Source organism: Gekko japonicus, unplaced genomic scaffold (genome assembly GCF_001447785.1).
Source record: "Gekko japonicus isolate JY-2015 unplaced genomic scaffold, Gekko_japonicus_V1.1 scaffold344, whole genome shotgun sequence".
In the NCBI taxonomy this organism is placed as follows: domain Eukaryota; kingdom Metazoa; phylum Chordata; class Lepidosauria; order Squamata; family Gekkonidae; genus Gekko; species Gekko japonicus.
Genome location: NW_015174284.1, coordinates 933664 through 953699, shown reverse-complemented (window position 1 = coordinate 953699; position 20036 = coordinate 933664). Strand labels below are relative to the sequence as shown.

General features: G+C 47.4%; 1 protein-coding gene across 1 annotated transcript in view; it reads right to left on the bottom strand.

The window, feature by feature from the left end:
• Positions 1–20036, bottom strand: part of PTPRU (protein tyrosine phosphatase, receptor type U) — a 563689-nt gene that overhangs the window by 161208 nt on the left and 382445 nt on the right. The window contains exons 13-14 of the mRNA XM_015423947.1: positions 16621–16657; positions 3122–3260 (exon numbers count right to left, since the gene is read on the bottom strand). Of these exons, the coding sequence (XP_015279433.1) occupies positions 3122–3260; positions 16621–16657 (176 nt within the window). The remainder of the gene's footprint in view (positions 1–3121; positions 3261–16620; positions 16658–20036) is intronic.

Here is a 20036-nt window from a genome sequence, read left to right as displayed (position 1 = left end):
CTCTCCGGTTCGGGGTAAAGTCCTTTGTCAAAAAGACTCTCTCGAAGTCCACTGCCTCGGCGGGAGTAAACCTCCCTGGTGCCCTTGGCATTATACAAAGTCCAATCATCCTGCGCCGTCACTGTCCTCGGGCCCCAGCGCGAAGGGGTTGGAGGCGGCCAAGACAAGTACGCAGGTAACCGGGGAATCGCTCCCCCCACCGCACCCGACGTAGGTTTGTGGAGGTTGTAGGGACCGATCCTGTGTCCCCCTCCGTTGTAGGTAGGTTTCCCTCTGCCCCGCTCATGATCACGTCAGATTCGGGACGATAGGAAAATTGAGAGTTCTAACAATATGTTGGATCCCCAAGCATCGAGAATAAATCCACGTTTTAAAGAAAAGCAAAATTTATTTCAAAGCTTTGGAAAGACACTCAAACACGTTCTTTGTTAGAACTGACTACAAACGGTTAGGGCAAACATGATAAAGGGATTTCAACCAGGTGCAGGACCAATGGGGTACTCTCCCGCTGGCGGGTGAAAGGAAACGGTTGCGCGCTCATTCCCTGAGAACCAGGCTATCTCCAGACATAATACAGGTGCAGTTCCCAGGCTCTAAAAGCAACAAGCTGGCAGTCAAGCGTACTCCCCCATACATCCTCCAGTTGTTTGGCTTAGGCATTACAGCAGAGTAAAATACAGGCGCACATGCAGCAGGGGGGGGGGTTAGCAACTGTACAGAAACACAACTAACACAGAACACCATGGCAGCTCGCTGACAATTTCCACAGGTGTAAGCAGGGGGGAAGGCTTTCACCGATTCCTCCTTCCGACAGCAGTCCCAGTGCTCCCAGAAATGCTGCTACTGCCCCCCCCCCCAGAAATAGCTTGGGGGATCAGAGGTCTCCTGTGCAAGGGAGGAATCGGCAAACAAACTCCCCCCCCCCACGCCTGTGGAAATTCAGGCAAGATCTAACTCAAGGTGTATTTCTTTTTTTAGAATATTCAAACCCCACCTTTCCCCTTGTGGCTCAAGATGGCTTCCAATTTCAAGATTAAAAACAGACACAACAGAATAAGGCCCCCATTCACCCCCCTCCCTAACCTTCTGTTTCTTTATGAATAAAACAGCCTTTCAGCACCCCTTAAAAAGCCATGGTGGAAGGCACTAGAGGGGGGAAAGGCTGTAGTTTATTCATTTTTATGTATTTATTTAATTTATTTCTACCCTGCCTTTCTCCCCAATGGGGACCCAAAGCCGCTTACATCACTCCCCTCCCGTCCATTTTATCCTCCCAACAACCCTGCGAGGCAGGTTAGACTGAAAGTGTGTGACTGGCCCAAGGTCATCCAGTGAGCTTCCTTGGCACAAGTGGAGATTCGAATCTGAGCCTTCCAGGTACTACACTTGATCTTAGCCATAAGGCCAAGAAGTATCTTCTGGATATTACTCGAGTGCTCTTAACCACTATGCCACACTGTTGAAGTTAAGCTGGCTGCCTTAAGGGTAGGCAAACGGACAGTAGTACCTAGAAGACCATAACTGGTGCACTGAGACCTACAGGGAAAGATGGTCCTTCAGAACAGAGGGGCGGGTTTGTTTGAGGTTTTGCCCCAACCCCCGAAGTGGCAATTGGTTCAGCAAAAACAAATTAAATTAATATTCATCCTCCTAACACATTCTCCTGATTCTAAAGTTCTAGGAGACAGCAGCCTGCTTGCATTGTTCTGCAGTAGTGGCTCTGAGACACTAAGATGTAGAGGAGAGGAGGCTTAGCTTAGTGAAGCGTCACAGGAGAAAACGTGCAAAGAAGGAGATGAAGGGCAGGAACAAAAGGCCAGACCACAAAGCCGATAGGCCTGAGTCCAGTGATCTGTACCATATTCAGCGATATCAGGGTGAGGGGATGCTCCTCGGGAATCTGATACCCTGCCTTCCATCCAAGTCCGGTTATTCATTTAGATTTTTATAACCCTCAGTGCTCTCAGACAGAGATTACGAGGTAGCTTACAACCAATGTCCCAAGGGACGTTAACAAGGAAGGCGCTTTTATAATCATAATAAAGAGAATAACTACATCTGGACATTAGCAAGGCTACAGAGGAAGTCTGACCTCGATACAAAGGGAGCAGAGCTTTATTGGACAGAGTTTGGGTATATGACCGAGCTGCTCAGCAGAAAGTGAGAAGCGCACCAGGAGCAGGTGCCAAGGGAGAAAGATGATGTGGCATCCAAGGTCCCACATGGAGTGAGTTCCCAGTGTGGCTGTCACAGCAGTTGGCCCCAAGACTAGACTGAAGCAATGGACAGAAGAATTTGTGGGTCAAGGTGAAAGAGATCAAGTTGAGCATCTAGAAACATGTGGTTTTCTCCAATGCAGGCCAAATAGCATCCCCTCTCCAAGACCATTTCGAGTCCACAAAATGGTGCTGGGAGCAGGAGACCAAAGCCCCTTCACCATGCATGCCACAGTTGCAATCTCTGTCACCCTGCTTTAATTGATACCTTACTCTTAATTGGCTCTCTGTGGCCCTTCACTGGGGAAGATAGATACATGGCCTTTTCTATGGTGGAATGCCCTTCCCTTGAGACTTGCCTGGCACTTGCTTTGCTGTCTTTTAGGGGCCAGGCCAAACTACACCCACGTTTCACCCATGTTTTTAATTAAGGGCTTTTAATCTTACTGGCTTTTTAAATGGTTTGCTTCTGTTTTATGGATAGTTTTTATGCTGCTTATTTCCAATGGCTTGTTTTCTTATTATACTGTGGCTTTCAATGGTAAGTTGCCTTGAGCAGGACTCTGAAGAGACTGCATAGAAATATTCTAAATAAATAAATAAACTGGGCACCACAAGGATGAAAATTAAGGATCTCACGTGTGACTGTCACAACGGACAGAAGGCTGAGATCCCAGACCCAACCTGTGTATTCCATAGTGCAGAAACTGACCCATAATATGGCTATGAATGGGAATGACTTTGACTGCCCGTGTTAGAACGTGGCCTAAATTGTCATTCATATCATATTTCTCTTCAACACTCCTGGACTCCAAATGAGGTGAAATGGCCCCAGTGACAAGAGAAGGGAAAGCGCACAGCCAGCAGAAATGCCCAAGATAAGAAACAAATATCTGCTTGCTTACCCCTTTCGAATGACAACAATGATTGCTCCCAGGAGGATGATCAGCACCACCAGCCCTCCGGCGCAAATGCCCAGGATGAGGCCCATCTCTTCTGAGTGCTGGGACACTTCCAGGGGACGTTTGCTCTCTTTGCAAGCCGCTGGAAAGGATAAACACAGGCAAGTATATGTATATATATCAAAAAAGCTTCAGATTGTTGCAATGGTTTCAGCAGAACGGTCTCCTTTCTCCGCAGGTCACTTTTCTCTGTACCAATCATGTATACATTCCAAGAAGAAGGGTTGCATCATCCATTTGATGAAGATAATAACCATCAGCTGCACAGAGCCTTACTAAGCCTTCCCTCCCCCTTTGATGTTCTATTCAGATGCTAAAGACTTCCTAGTTAGTAACAAATCACCTTTTGACATGCTCTCCCAATTGGATGAAACAGGAAACCTTGGTTTGAAGGCAAGGGAACAAACCAAAGTTGGCCACTTTGTCATATTTGGTTGTCTCAACAAACTGCAGTTCACTGGAAACAAGAAGTCTTCAAAGCACCACAATATGTATCAGACTAGGATCTGGGAGATCGAGGATCAAGTTCCCACTGTGGGAATAACCTCCACTCTCCTTTCTGAATATACCTTTTCTTACATGATTGGTAGTGCTAAGCAGTTTTTTAATGCCCTATTTTCTCTCAAAGCAATGAATTATTTGAAGTTTTGGTAAACTCATTTGGACAGATAATACCAGATGGGTTAGTTTGTAATAAATGAAGAAAATGGGACTCCGGGGACACCTTTTAAAAACAAACAAACACACCTTTATTCCAGCATAAGCTTTCATGAGTAAGGGCTGTCTTCATCAGATGCACTAGAGTGTAGATCCATCAAGCTAATTTATATACACAACAGAAGTGTGTGTGTATGAGTGTGTGTAGGGGGCATATTACAAAGCAAGCCTGGTTCAAAACAAGATCCATTTCAAAGACTACCGGTAATCGGTTTACTCAGAGCAGAGGTGAGTTGTTGTTAAAACAGGCAAAACGCAGAACCTAATGCAGGAGGACATAAGATATGCAGACAGAATGGGAAGTTACAGAGGTCTAGCTAAAAGTAATTAGCATCCATGAGGAGAGGGGTTTCAGTGAATCAGCACTGCCACACAAGCCACTGTGAAATCCCACAGACCTTTCAATGTAGCAAATGCACTGATAAGCAGAGACTTTCTTTCAAAGCAGTATGGGGGGGGGGGAATGGCCAAATGAAATGGTTCAGTAATATTTCCCACACCCTGACCTGGATGGCCCAGGCTTGCCCAGTCTCTTCAGATCTTGGAAGCTAAGCAGGGTCAGCCCTGGTTAGCACTTGGATGGCAGACCGACGCAGAAGTCCAAGGCAGAGGCAGGCAATGACAAACCATCTCTTGTTGGTCTCTTGCCTTTGAAAACTCTACAGGGTCACCATAAGTTGGCTGCAACTTGAGGGTGCTTTCCACCACGTATAAAACTGTTCCATTTAGCACTCCTTGTCCTTAATGCAGTTTTCTGTTGTTTCTGCTGTAAAATGGGAGTGGGCGCCTTCACAGCGTGATCAGCCCAAGCTGGGAGAAAATATGGCCAGGCTGAAAGTGATGCAGAACCGCCACAGGTAGGATGGCCACCTCTCAGCTACATCAAAGATCTATAAAAGACCAGCACGGCCGAGAACAGAAACTCTCTTTCAACCCAATATTAGGGGGCAAGTGGCTGAATACAAGGGTACAGTAATACCTTGTATGCCCTGACCTGGATGGCCCAGGCTAGCCCAATCTTAAGAACATAAGAACATAAGAGACGCCAATGTTGGATCAGGCCAAAGGCCCATCCAGTCCAACACTCTGTGTCACACAGTGGCCAGAAATACCAGTGCCATCAGGAGGTCCAGCAGTGGGGCCAGGACATTAGAAGCCCTCCCACTGTTGACCCCCCCCCCAAGCACCAAGAAGACAGAGCATCACTTGCCCCAGAGCCCCTAGCTATACCTTGTGGCTAATAGCCACTGATGGACCTCTGCTCCATATGCTTATCTAATTCCCTTTTGAAGCCGTCCATGCTTGTAGCACCCACCACTTCCTGTGGCAGTGAATTCCATGTGTTAATCACTCTTTGGGTGAAGAAGTACTTCCTTTTATCCGTTCTAACCCAACCGCTCTGCAGTTTCATGGAGTGCCCACGAGTTCTTGTATTGTGAGAAAGGGAGAAAAGTACCTCTTTCTTTACCTGCTCTTTCCCATGCATAATCTTATAAACCTCGATCATGTCACCCCTCAGTCGTCTTTTCTCCAAGCTAAAGAGCCCTAAGCGCTTTAACCTTTCCTCATAGGGAAAGTGTTCCAACCCTTTTATCATTCGAGTTGCCCTTTTCTGCACTTTTTCCAAAGCTATAATATCCTTTTTAAGGTGTGGTGCCCAGAACTGCACACAGTATTCCAAATGAGGTCTCACCATTGATTTATATAGGGGCATTATTATATTGGCTGATCTGTTTTCAATACCCTTCCTAATAATCCCCAGCATAGCATTGGCCTTCTTTATTGCAGTCACACACTGTCTCGACATTTTCAGTGAGTTATCCACTACAACTCCAAGATCTCTCTCTTGCTCAGTCTCTGCCAATTCAGACCCCATCAATGTGTATTTATATTTAGGATTTTTTGCTCCAATGTGCATCACCTTGCACTTGGCCACATTGAACCCCATTTGCCATGTTGACGCCCACTCGCCCATCCTTGACAGATCCCCTTGGAGTGCCTCACAATCCTCACTCGTTTTCACCACCCTGAACAACTTTGTATCATCCGCAAATTTAGCCACTTCACTGCTTACTCCCATCTTGTCACATCTCAGAAACTAAGCAGGCCCTGGTTAGTACCTGAAGCTGCCTGTCCTATCTAACCAGACCTGCAATAGCTTTCCAAGGTCTCAGGCCTGCTTAGCTTAGGACAGTGGTACTCAGTCCATGGTTTGAGGAGAGCCACAAAACAGCCGCAATTACTCCCATCCCTGGCATGAACCATTTATCTCAGGAAGGCTTGCAGCTTATCTCTTTTTCTGGCAATGGGTGTTTCTAGGGGAAAACCACCTGCCAACCACAAGGCTCACTGGGTGAGGGCCCTGTCCACTTTTCTGAAACATGGAGCAGGTGCAGCACTGGGGGAAAGTGCTCAGAAGAGCCACAATTGGCATGACAAAGTGTCACATGTGGCTCCCGAGCCACTGAGTATTGCTGGCTTAGGAAATCATTCCCAGTCCCTTTTTTATCTGATGTTCTGTAGGCCCTCAGAGAATGACCTCTGGACTTTCTGCATGCCAAACTCTTAACGATCATTAAATCCCAACTCAAATGACGCCTGTCTCAGATCTCTAAATTTGTTAAGTCATGCTCTTCTTCAGCTGGAAACCTTTTGCCTTGCTTTCAGCTACCGAGCATCCGACCTCACCGCTCAATGTTTGGAAAAGGATCCCTGACACCTTCTACTGCCCTTGTGAAAAAAATCTGGCAGGTTCGGTCTATGTGGCCTTGGCAATTAGGAGTGTGAGAAAACAAATCAGTCGTTGCCCTTGGGCATCTGTAGGGCAAGCCATGCCCTGCCTTATGCTCCTTACCCGACAGAGTGGAACAGAAGGCAGTCCAGTCTGCAAAGAGACATGTGTCATTCCCACAGCTCAATGAGGAGAAGGCATGATGGAGGTTCAGTGCCAGCAAAAGTTCCATCCTCCGCCAAGCACACACAATGCCTATTTAATGTTCTAGCAAACAATCCAATCTAATCCCACATTAAAAAACAAGCATGCTTAATGTCCTGCTCCAAAGAAACAATCGGCCAATCTAACATATAAAAGAGACAAATTATGTCTTTTCCTCCCTCCTCCTGGCTTCTTTCCTATCTCCATTCGCCAGAGAACGGGCCGGGCTGTGACCACAATATTAACTCTATTAACCCCACACAAATTACCCACTCCAGAGCAGAGGGCATGGTTTGAACGGGAAACTAGATGCCGAAGAATATGTTCATCTGGGATGGTGGCCAAGGACCACAACTCAGTGGCAGAGCATCTGCCTTGGAAGCTGAAGGTACCAGGTCCAATCTCCAACATCTCAAAAGAACCAGGTAGTAGGTGATGTGAACGACCTCCACCTAAGACCCAGGAGGGCTGCTGCCAGTCAGAGCAGACAATGCTGACTTTGATAGACCAAGGGCCTGACTTAGAATGAACACAGCTGTATGTTATGGGATCCCCCAAGGTGGATGGCCCAGACTAGCCTGATCTCATCAGATCTCAGAAGCTAAGCAGGTACAACCCTGGTTAGTATTTGGATGGGAGACTACCAAGGAATACCAGGGTCATGACACAGTGGCAGGCAATGGCAAACCACCTATGAACATGTCTTGAAAACCCCACGGGGTCACCATTAGCTCTGACTTGATGGCAACAACTACAACAACATTTATGGGATGGGGTACAGCATCTGCTTTGTATACCTAAATTCAATGCCCAGCATCTCCAGCTAAAAGGTCAAGTAATAGATGATGTGGAAGACCTCCACTTGAGACACTGCAGGGTTGCTGCCAGTCAGCTTAGACAGTACTGATAAATCAATGATCTGACCCAGAAGAAGGCAGCTTTATGTGTTCATGTGGGTTCCTAAGGAGTAAGAACAGCCTGCAGCCTAGGCATAGAAGTAGCAAGGAAAGATAAGGCACACATCAATCCCAAAGGGAGAGGAGGAGGCGAAGGCGGAGGAGGCAGAGGAGAAGATTGGATTTATACCCCACTCTTTACTTGAAGTCTCAGAGTGGCTTACAATCTCCTTTCCCTCCCTCTCCCCCAAACAGACACCCTGTGGGGTAGGTGGGGCTGAGAGAACTCTTGAGAGAACTGCTCTTGAGAGAACAGCTCTTGAGAGAACAGCTCTGACAGAGCTATGACTGACCCAAGGTCACCCGATTCTCTAGATTAGAGTCTGCTGCTCTTAACCACTACACCAAACTCGGAGATTTGAGTTTTGGCTAAAAAATTCAGAGGGGTAACCACATCACCCTATCACAGGAAAAACAAACAGGCATCTGGTGGCACCTAAAAGGCGAACAGAATTGTTGTGGCTGGAGATCTTTCATAGACTAGGGCCCATTTCCAGAGATGCAAGATGTTATGTATGGAATGGAATGTATGTATCTTTGTATATAGAGCTTGAGTCTGATGTAAGGTATTGAAAACCAACCTATCCAGATCGAGAATGAGGACCAGCAGAAGGTGACGCTCCTCAGCTCATGTGGGAGGGCTATATTCGACGTCGCTCGGTCCCTGGTCGCTCCGGCTGAAATCAAGACTGTGTCCCTGGCTGACCTAAAGCTGAAACTGAAGGGACATTTCGCGCCGCAACCTTCGCAGATCGCTAGTCGGCACGTGTTCTATACGCGGTCCCAGGCAGCAAACGAGACGGTGTCGGCCTTGCAGAAGGCTGCACGGCCATGCAATTTCACCGACCTCGAGGAAGCGCTCCTCAACCGGCTCGTCTGTGGCATGAAGGACGGGAAGCTATGCCGTGGCCTACTCGGAGGCAATTTCATCAACCTTGAGGAAGCGCTCCTCGACTGGCTCATCTGTGGCATGAAGGACGAGAAGCTGCAGCAATGGCTGTTTGCACGGTCGGCTCTCACTTATGCTGTGGCCTACTTGGAGGCTGTCGCCGCCAAGGCCGCTGAGAAAGCAACACAAGAAGTACGTCAGAACCTGGCTCCAATCCAACAGGGGGCCAGCAAGTCCGTGCACCATGAATCAGCAAGCGAGTCCGATGGTGAGCATGATGACGTCCACAATGCTCGAGCTCTGAGGCCCAAGCAGACCCCAGTGAAAACTGTGCCGAGGCGAACCTGTGCCGGATGCGGTGGAGATCACGAGCGGGATCGATGCTGGGCGAGGGACATCGTTTGCCGAGCCTGTGACAAGCGAGGCCATTTGGCCAGAGTCTGCAGGGCTAGGAAGAAGAAGACACCACCGTCGTCTCCTCATGCATGTCCCCGGGTTCAAGGCAAGGACAACGCAAAGTCTACAGATTGCCATCTGACCAACTGATGTTCCTGCCCTTCGACCATCCTGAAGACCGGGACGCCATAAAAGAAGAAGATCCACATCACTGTCATGCTGAATGGTGTACCGTGCGAGATGGAGGTCGACTCGGGATCATCTGTAACCGTCATTTCGTCGGAAACATTGCAACGTTTGTTCCCACGATGGAGCCGTCGGAGGTTGAAGCCGAGCACCATCCACCTCTCAGATTTTCAGGGAAGGCACATTCTTGTGGCTGGCGAAGCCACGTTTGAGGTACAATTCAAAGGGTTCAGGGAGTCCCTAAGCCTCCTTGTTGCCGAGGGGCGCCGAGCCAGTCTTTTGGGATTGGACTGGTTTGAGGCCCTCGGAATTGCTATAAGTGGAATTAACCAGGTCAATGCAAATAAATTGAATTCGCTGTATGTTGAATTTGCTGATGTGTTTGATGGTAACTTGGGACTGTATAGGGGGCTAACAAGTACTGGAAAATTGCTGAGAAAGTGCATACAAGTAAATGACAATAATATAAGCACTTAGACTTGTGATGCTCTAATGTTGTTTTAATTTCTTGTTTTCAGCAATGAAGCGCCAACCAAACACAGCAATGGCGTGGAGACGAGCGGACTACGAACCTCTCGAGCAAAACCATTCACTTCGATAATTCTTTGTCAAAAATCTCAAACTTCCATGATCTTCACATACCACTCTTCACAGAATGGAAATCCTAAATCCCGAATGCTTCCTCAATAGCTCATCGCATACAATATCAAAGGTAAACTTACAATGGACAAACAGTCTTCCATGCATTCGGGATTTAGGATTTCCATTCTGTGAAGAGTGGTATGTGAAGATCATGGAAGTTTGAGATTTTTGACAAAGAATTATCGAAGTGAATGGTTTTGCTCGAGAGGTTCGTAGTCCGCTCGTCTCCACGCCATTGCTGTGTTTGGTTGGCGCTTCATTGCTGAAAACAAGAAATTAAAACAACATTAGAGCATCACAAGTCTAAGTGCTTATATTATTGTCATTTACTTGTATGCACTTTCTCAGCAATTTTCCAGTACTTGTTACTCTTTATTACTGTACCCATTGTATTGCTGTATAACTGTATAGGGGGCTGCCAGTAACCTTTGACCTGGATCCCTCAGTAGCACCTATAAGGCTTAAGTATCATAAGGTTCCAATTTCCCTGAAGCCGTGTACAGAGTCTGAGCTGGACAAGTTCGTGGCTCAAGGTGTGTTAGAACCGGTATCACATGCAAAATGGGAAACCCCTATTGTGACACCAGTAAAGCCAGACGGGTCTATTCGAATATGTGCTGACTACAAATGCACAATTAACAAGGCTCTGCAGCAGCACTCTTACCCTGTCCCAATGATTAGTCATGTACTGGCATCGTTAGGGGAAGGTAAAGTCTTTGCTAAATTAGATCTAGCTTAGGCTTACCAACAGCTACCTGTAGACCCACAGGCTGCCTTGGTGCAAACCACTGTCACGCACAGGGGTGCATTCAAAGTAAATAGATTACAATTTGGTGTAAACATGGCGCCAGGAATTTTTCAGGGACTCATGGAGGGGTTGTTAAGGGACTTGCCAGGGGTGGTACCCTACTTCGACAAGGTCTTGATTGCCGGCAGATCCGAGGACGAACTGGCAGAACGCCTCAGGTCCGTGTTAAGCCGCTTCCAAGTGGCAGGGTTAAAAGTGAAAAAGTCAAAATGCCACTTCGGAGTGTCTAGCATGGAATTCTTGGGGTTCCAAATCGACGCAAATGGTGTTCACCCTACTACAGGAAAAGTACGGGCAATTCAAAACGCCCCAAGGCCTGAATCCAGGAAGGAACTGCAATCCTTCTTGGGAATATTGAATTTTTACCATGCGTTCCTGCCGCATAAAGTGTCCATTGCAGAGCCGTTACATAGGCTCCTCAACAAAGGGGCTAAGCGGGAGTGGGGCTCTCAGCACGATCGTGCATTTAAGGCCATTAAATCGCTGTTATCCTCTGACGCTGTCCTGACTCATTACGATGAGGCGAAACAGCTGGTGTTGGCTGCGGATGCTTCTCCATATGGGGCGGGGGCTGTTTTAAGCCATGTGATGGCTGATGAAAGGGAAGCACCTATCGCCTATTATTCAAGGACACTTACACTGACAGAAAGAAACTATGCGCAGATAGACAAAGAGGGTTTGGCGCTTGTGGCTGGTGTGAAGAAATTTCACGATTTTCTTTACAGGAGACCTTTTGTGATGGCCACGGATCACAAGCCCCTCCTTGGAATTTTCACACCTGACCGGCAAACACCCAACATACTGTCGGCCAGGATGTTGCACTGGACAGTGTTCTTGTCAGCATATGACTATGTTCTGGAGCATTGGCCTGGCAAGAACATGGGACATGCTGACGCTCTCAGCCTCTCTCCCCTACCTGAACAGGACTCTGACCCTGCACCGGCATTCGAGGTAATGGCCCTCGGGGAACTGGCCAAACCTCTGGTGCATGCTTCAGACATTGCGATCGCCTCAGCCAAAGACTCCACGATCACCAGGGTGCTCAACTGGGTGTGGAGGAGGTGGCCGGTAGGGCGCGTCACTGACGAGTTTACACAGAGGTTGTTTATTGTGGGGAAATAGGGTGGTGGTCCCCCCAAAACTAAGAAACCAGGTTTTGGAAGTGTTGCATGAATGCCACCCCAGCATAGTGCAGATGAAGGGGCTGGCCCGAGGTTATTTTTGGTGGCCTAAAATAGACTCAGACATCGAGAGTTGGGTGCAGAGGTGTCATGAGTGCCAGCTGTCCCGATCTGATCCCCCACAATGGGAGAAATGTCACCGGCCCTGGTCGCGAGTCCACATCGACTTTGCAGGGCCATTTCAGGGGCAGGTATTTTAATCATTGTCGATGCGTACTCGAAATGTTTAGAGGTGGTTCCAACTTCAAAATCATGGCTCTAACTGTAATCAATGCGCGGCACCGCATTTTTGCTACCCATGGGTTGCCGGACACTCTCGTGTCCGACAACGGAACCTGTTTTACCACCTCAGAGTTCCAGGACTTCTTGGTGGCAAACTTGATACATCACAGCACGTCCGCACCATTCCACCTGGCAACTAACAGGCAGGCCGAAAGAATGGTGCGGACCACAAAGGAAGCCCTCAGCCACCTGGTGCAGGGGAACTGGAGCCAAAAGGTGGCATCGTTCCTCCTCCACCAGCATGTTACGCCGCACTCAGGGACGGGGCGGAACCCAGCAGAAATGCTTATGGGTCGGCGCTTGACCATGCTGCTGGATCGCATGCACCCTGACTTAACAACAACCTGGCCACCGCACAGTGAGTCCCCAGACCAGCCACGGGTTTTTGTCGAGGGAGAAGCTGTGTATGCATGGAACTATGGAAGTGGGCACAAATGGTTACCTGCCACTGTAATTCCTGTTTTGGGGTCCCGCCATTACTCAGTGCGAATTACTGATGGTCAGGTAATGAAGTGCCATGTTGACCAATTGCGCAAATGGTGGGCTGATTCAGTCTCTGATTCCTTTCCCCAGGTGGCCGAGTACCTGACACGGACAGTCAGATAGAGTCTCCGGACTCCGAACAGGCTGAGGACTTCCAAGCAATGGAATCCCCAGGCATAGTTGAGGGTGAGCAGAGCCATGACTATGAAACAGGCCACGAACACTCAGTCCCATTAGGAATCAGGTTGAACCCGCTAACAGGGAGCCCGAAGCTCCTCCTCCACCCCCGCAAACAGAAATGGTAAGACGACCCCAACGGGTTAAGCAGCGTCCAGCATACTTAAAGGACTATGTCTGCTCAAGGGTTGTCTCATCTTAGTGGGGAGGATTGTTATGTATGGAATGGAATGTATGTATCTTTGTATATAGAGCCTGAGTCTGATATAAGGTATTGAAAACCAACCTATCAGAACCAGGAAAGTTCTGGAGGGAAGCAAACTGATTGGTCTTTATTTACAATATCTGATTGGATGTTATCTGGCATGGAGGCGTGGCTTGCCAAGCCCAGACTGTTTAAAAAGGAGCTTGTTGCTCTGTTGTTTGTCTTGTTCTGATTTCTTCTAACTTGTTGAATAAAGCTGTTATCACTGTTCACCTGCTGCCTCGAGTCTCGTATTCAACACAAGAAATGTATGTTCAGCTTAACAGATACGTTCTTGCTAACTCCTGCTGTTATGACTTAGTCACTAGTTGCTTATATATACCAGAGTTATACTAGTTATACTAGTTGCTTATATATACCAGAGTTTTATCTGGAAATATCACAGACTATACATCCTGCATTTTGTTACTACTTGACCCCCACTGTTTATAATATCCCTCTCTGTACCCATGTATGCATATCTATCTGGCAACCGAGGGATATCCTTCCTGCATCAGATGAGCATCTAGTCCAGGAAAGCTTATAGCATAACAAATCTGTTAATATTTATGGTGCCACTAAAGCACATTTTGATTTCAGCTAGTGGTGCTGAATGGATTTGCAGACAGAAACTGCAAGCAAGACAGAAAATTCTCACTGTGAGTCTCCTAAATAGGGATGCCATGAATTTTCTCAGTGAGCCTGTTTAGCAGTCAAACTCACCTTGTTCAACATGCCCAAACAGACTACGGGCCAATCAGGGATATGTCTGGATTGCATCAAGCAATTCAAACCACTGCCTGTTGGACAGAAGCTGACTCACAGCTGATCAGGGGATGAACAGGTTGCAAGCAGCTGAATGGCTTGTCAATTAAAGGGCTGCCTGATCACCACTGGGATGGGGCTGTGGCTGAGTGGAAGAGCCTCTGCTTGGCATGCAGAAGGTGCCAGGTTCAATCCCTGGCATCTCCAGCTAAAAGGACCAGGCAGTAGGTGATGGGAAAGACCTCCGCCCTGAGACCCTGGAGAGACATAGACAGGGGCTGTGGCTCAGTGGCAGAGCATCCGCTTGGTATGCAGAAGGGCCCAGGTTCAATCCCCGGCATCTCCAATTAAAGGATCTGGCAGTAGGTGATGTGAAACATTTCTATCACTGAGACTCTGGAGAGCTGCTTCCTATCTGAATAGACAATACAGACCTTGATGGACCAACAGTCTGATTCAGTATAAGGAAGCTTCATGTGTCCAGGTGTGTCCACTGGAGAACAGGAAGTGAGCCATGCTGGCAGGTGCTCTAGCATTCCTATTTGTAGCCATTTTACACAAACACTTCTAGGGATTATTTGAAGGGCTGAGCTTTCACCTGTTTTCTTATGCTGGTACCAACATACTATCTGTAAGGACAGGCCAGCACCCCCTGGTTCGCCCTGGAGCTGAACAACCACCCTGCTGGATCAAACCAGTGGTCCATCTTGGCCGGCACCCTGTCTCACTCAGCAACAAACTACCTGCCTTGCAAAACCAGTAACCAGAGAACAGAGGCTAAGGATGCTGAACTCTAGACAGACCACCAGTGTGGTCCAGCAGGGCTCTTCTTACGTGCTTAGGTTTTGAATCCCCATTATCCCTCCCCTTAATATTCTGTACTCGCCACACACGTATACCCATTTTTCATTTCTCACTCAGCCACAAATTTAACAGGCTTTCTTTTCTTTTTTCTGCCCTTCCCCGAATCCAAAAGGGAGCAAAATATATTAGTCAAGCACGAGGAATTTTATTAAACACGCAAGGCCCTGAAGTTCAATCCCCCTGAAAGATGAAGCATTTAGTTATTTGACAAAATTCCAGCAGCCAGAGAGAGAGAGAAAGCGAAACTGAAATAGACCCCCCCTTGATCAATTTCACTCACAGGAATGGCTCCTGGTGACCACCAGCAACACAATTACCCTGGCTGATACTGCCAGCCGCCTGTATAAAATGCCAAATATGTCCAGGCAGGTAAAACAAATGCTCAAGTTACCAGCTTTGAATGTATGTTGGCAATGTCAGTAGGACCCAAAATAGGACACAAATGTACAAAAAAAAGGGGGGGGAGTCTTTGTTCTTCTGTAAGATCCACATTATTCTCCATTCGGTTTTTCACCCAAAACAAATGTTTTAGAGCTGTGGCAGTTTAGGGCTATGGATTATGCTGCCATTTGGGAGGAATTTGTTTCATGTTGAAGCCCAGATTCTTTTTTTACCTGTGGAGAAAACCCAGCTACACAAAAGTGATTTGTAGAGGAACTCTATATGTGTGAGCGGAGATGTTCCAGTTCTAGATCAGAAGGGTGTTAGTTTCCCAAGAGGAAAGTTGTGATGCAATCTGCTAGCTTTGTATAAACTACAGACTTCTAAAGAATATTTATCTGACCTACTGAGTTCCCAGGTTTTCTGTTTGCAACTAACTAAAAGGCTACAACACCCATGATGCACTGTAACTGCAACCGAATTTACATGCACAAAGACATCCAGGAATAATAGTTACTCATATAAAATCTTATTTAAAACATTGAGTAGATCAAACCCAATTCCAGTTCATTTATGAACAAAGAAACAGATAGCTCTCACTCTTGTTGGACCCCAGCCCCCAGCTTATTCCCCTCCATTGTGGGAACTCTCCATTTACTCCAAACTCTCTGCTTCCAGGTGTTCAAGCAGTTTCTAATTCATATGACTGCCTCTGGACATAGAGCAGGGGTCACTGGTGGAGTGGGGGGGGCAACTGTTAATTTCCTGCATTGTGCAGGGGGTTGGACTAGATGACCCTTGAGGGTACCTTCCAGCTCTATGTTTCTATGTTCTTTCTTTTTTGTTCATGTTTATTGTAGACTCTGCCTCTTAGCCTAGCCAAGCTTAACATTACTATGAGGACAAACCGGAGAAAAGGATGAACCTTTTATGCCACCCTAAGCTTTGAGAAGCGAGGATGGAATAAAAATGTATTGTAAGCTCGGTAAATGTGGTTCGAAGGCACAAGACACACAACTTGACTGAGCCTACATTTGCTAGGTGCCAGAATGGAAACATGGGAACCTATGTACACTACCTTGAGTTCTTTGAGGGATGAAATGTAAGATTCAAATGTAATAATATGTATCTGCGTGAGAGTTGACAATAATTTGGGGGTAAGATATCCAACAAACTTGGGAGAGGGAGAAAGGACACTGCTTCACTCTTCAGCTGTAGCTTGGCTCACTGGCAGCCATTTTGTTAAGCAGCACCCTATGGCAAGAAGGAGAAGGAAAATGTGTTGTCAAGTCACAACCAACTCATGGTGACCCCATCCATGGGGCATTCCAGGCAAGAGATGAGCAGAGGTGGTAGCAACCCCAGTCCTCCTTGGTGGTCTCTCATTCAAGTACTGATCATGGGCAACTCTGCTTAGCTCCCAAGCCCTGATAAGCTTGGGCTAAGGTGGGCTATTCAGGCTGCTAATGGCAATACACCAACATTCAGTCCACAATTCAGTCCACAAAATGGAACTAACAGTAAAAAAAAGTTTACCTTTCCGGGCAATTCGAATGCAGTTCAGCCTTGTTTCCTGAAGAGAGGATTAAAGAGAGAGAAAAAGACCAATGGTTATTTAAAGAGCAATGGCCAGATTCAAACAAAAGTATTTTATATCTGTAGCTACCTTGAGCAAGTCTCTAGAGAAGCGGCATATACGTTTCTTTCAGACAGAGAGGGTTTTTCTTTTTCTTGGTACCTGCTACCTCAGATGGAGGTGCTGAGGACTGAACCTGGGACCTTCCAAATTCAAAGCACTGAGCCCAGGCAGCTCCAAAACAAACCTAATAGAAGAGGTGCTGACAGACCTGCTGAGATCTGCGTTGCTGAAGTCCCCATATGGTTTGAGAGTATTGCAGCTCTTCTGAATGCTATGTGAACTGATTAAAAAGCTGGGTGCTTAAAACTGTAACTCCATCATTTGTAATCAGAAGCACATTTGCCGACTGTGTGGCTTGGCACTGAATCCCTATCGGCAAAAGCCCGGGATGGAGAATATCACCCTCGGGGCTGCAAGAGAGCCCGAAGCAGAGAGGCAATCATCTCAGCACAGCCTCCAGCCCAAGTGTCTGGAGATTCCATTGGCCAGAACAGAAACCATCCATCACTCCCTTCCTTTTTTTCCCCTGCTCCCCAGCTCCTCCCTTTCAGTTCCATCTGCCCAAAGGGTTCCCAAAGGCATCCCTCTGCATTGCCTAATGCCTGCCTCCCTGCCAAATGACATTTTAATGCGATGGCCGCAGATGGAAAAAATGGAAATTAAACAAATGGGTACCATTTTTCATCATGTGAATCACAGCTAGTTGTTACACACAGGGCTCCTCGCTGTGCTGTTTGGGATATTTCTGAGCAGGATCTGCAGAAGCATGGCAGTACTGAGGAGGAGGCTGGAGAACCAGCTACAGTGTATACCAGGGGTCCCCAACATGGTGCCCATGGGCACCATGGCACCCACTGACACCTTTCCTGGCACCTGCCAAGTGCTTTTAGAAAATGGGCGGGGCTAGGTGGGGCTTCTTCCAAGCAGGGTTTCTGATTGGCTGTGCAGATTAAAACAGATCCTCCACTCGAAATGTTGAGGAATTACTATTAGAGTTTCTATAACCTCGATCTCTGATACTCTGTGGTTAGCCCCACCTGCCACAGCAGCCATTTTGTGACTGGATCCACCTCCTGTACAGCCATTTTGTGATTATGCCCACCACCTTGTCCAAAGGTATCCAGAGGTTGGGGTTGGGGACCCCTGGTATATACTTTCCAGGATGCCCCTTCTTGCAGCTAGCCCATGAAATCCATCACCTGGTAGTGACTGACACTTGAGAGAGAGAAAGGGAGTCATTGGTGAGAAGCTACCAGTTTTGTTTGCAAGCCCAGCAAGTTGCGACCAACTGCCAAAGGTTAGTCCAGGCAGTACCTTCAATATATGAAGTTGTCTTATGCTGAATCAGATTCTTGGTCCTTCATATTCAGTATTGTCTGCTCAGACTGGTAGTGCCTTTCCAGGTTCTCAGGCAGAGGACTTTCTCATCACCTACTGCCAGGCAATGCTTCCTCTAAGCTGTGGAGTCCTGTGAGCAGAAATTCTACTTTGTGAGCTACTGGCATTAAAGTTGTGAGTGAGCAATTTAGCTACTGCATAATATTAGTTTGCTCTGGAGCCATCCTTCCTGAGTGAAGACAACAATGTGTGAGCCAGAGGCTTAAAAACTGTGAGCTAGCTCACACTAGCTCAGCTTAGAGGGAACACTGCTGCCAGGTCATTGAACTGGAGACATCAGGGATTGAACCTTGGGCCTTCTGCTTGCCAAGCTGAGGCACAGCCCCTTCCCTCAGGATTGCCTTCTCTAATGAGCAGCACCTCCAGGACCTCAGGCGGAGAATGGGTCTTTTGTAGCACCTGCTGCCTGGAATCTGTTAACTGGAAGTACTTGGTACTACTTGCATGCAAAGTACTGCTCCGTCACTGAGCTTCAGTCACTCACAATGAAGTCACCTCATTCCCGTCTTCTGCATCTGGAGAGCCTTAAACTGGAGTTGCCTGGATTGAACCTGGGACCTTCTGCAGGCAAAGCAGATACTCTGCCTTGATCCCTCCTAATACAGTGGTCTCTCTCTAACACCTTGTTCTCAGGTGCCTTTAACTGGAGTTGCATGGGATGGGATTGAACCCAGGAACTTCTGCACAAATGCATGGAGCTGCCTTATACTGAATCAGACCCTTGGGCCATCAAAGTAAGTATCATCTACTTGGACCAGCAGCAGGGTCTCAAGCAGAGGTCTTTCACATCACCTACTATATGATCTTTCTACCTGGAGACATCAGGTATTGAACCTGGGACTTCTGCATGCAAAGCACATGCTCTACCACTGAGCCACAGCCCTGCTGACAAAGTCTATAAGACATCCATTACTTTCTTAGTGCCTGCCTGCCCTTTGCCAGCCCTCTGCCTACACACAGCTGTGAGAAACCCATGCCTGGACTCTTTCGGCTTCTGACTCTCAGGGCATAACAGTTCTTAGCTCTCTACTCTCCTCCCTCCAAACCCAGTTGCAGAGATGGGAGCTGCTGGAAAGTGTCAACTCCAGACATCGAGGATTTACCAGAGGGCACCCCAAGTGCTCCAGCAGTCTTCTTGAATGAAATTCACCAAGACAGGGAATAGAACCTCAGGGTAGTCAGATAAGATTTATTTCTGCAGCAAAGCCCAGGTGGCTGAAGGGAGGCCAAGTTATTGGTGTGTGTTACATCTTCCTGATTGGCACAGTACAGCCTGCTAGGGAAGCTGCAGGGGACAGGCCGGCCGAGGGCCTCAAGTGTGCGGAGGGCATTCTCCTTATGTTAGCAGATGCAAGGAGTTACTGGGAGAAAGGGTGTCAAAGCGGAACATCTCAGACTGAGATGCTTGCTGGCTTTTGGCCATCCTCCCTCTCCAGACGGTCTTAAAAGAACACAGAGATCTTCTTTCTCCCCACTGCTGGAATAATACATGTGAAATGTTTTCTTTTTAATTCTCTGTACTTTTTAATTTTGAGGGGTTGTATTTTAGTTCAGCATGATTTTAATTTGGAATGCATTCTTTTCTTTTTTTAATTCAGTGCATTATTTAATATGCAGTTTATGCTTTTACAGTTGTATGCATTTTAAACTGTGCACTGAACTGGTAGGGTTTGTATCCTTTGCAGCCTGGTATTACACTGTTAGCAGCCAAAGGTGATACAGTGGGATATAAGAACATAAGAACATAAGAGATGCCAATGTTGGATCAGGCCAAAGGCACATCCAGTCCAACACTCTGTATCACACAGTGGCCAGAAATACCAGTGCCATCAGGAGGTCCACCAGTGTGGCCAGGACATTAGAAGCCCTCCCACTGCTGACCCCCCCAAGCACCAAGAAGACAGTGCATCACTTG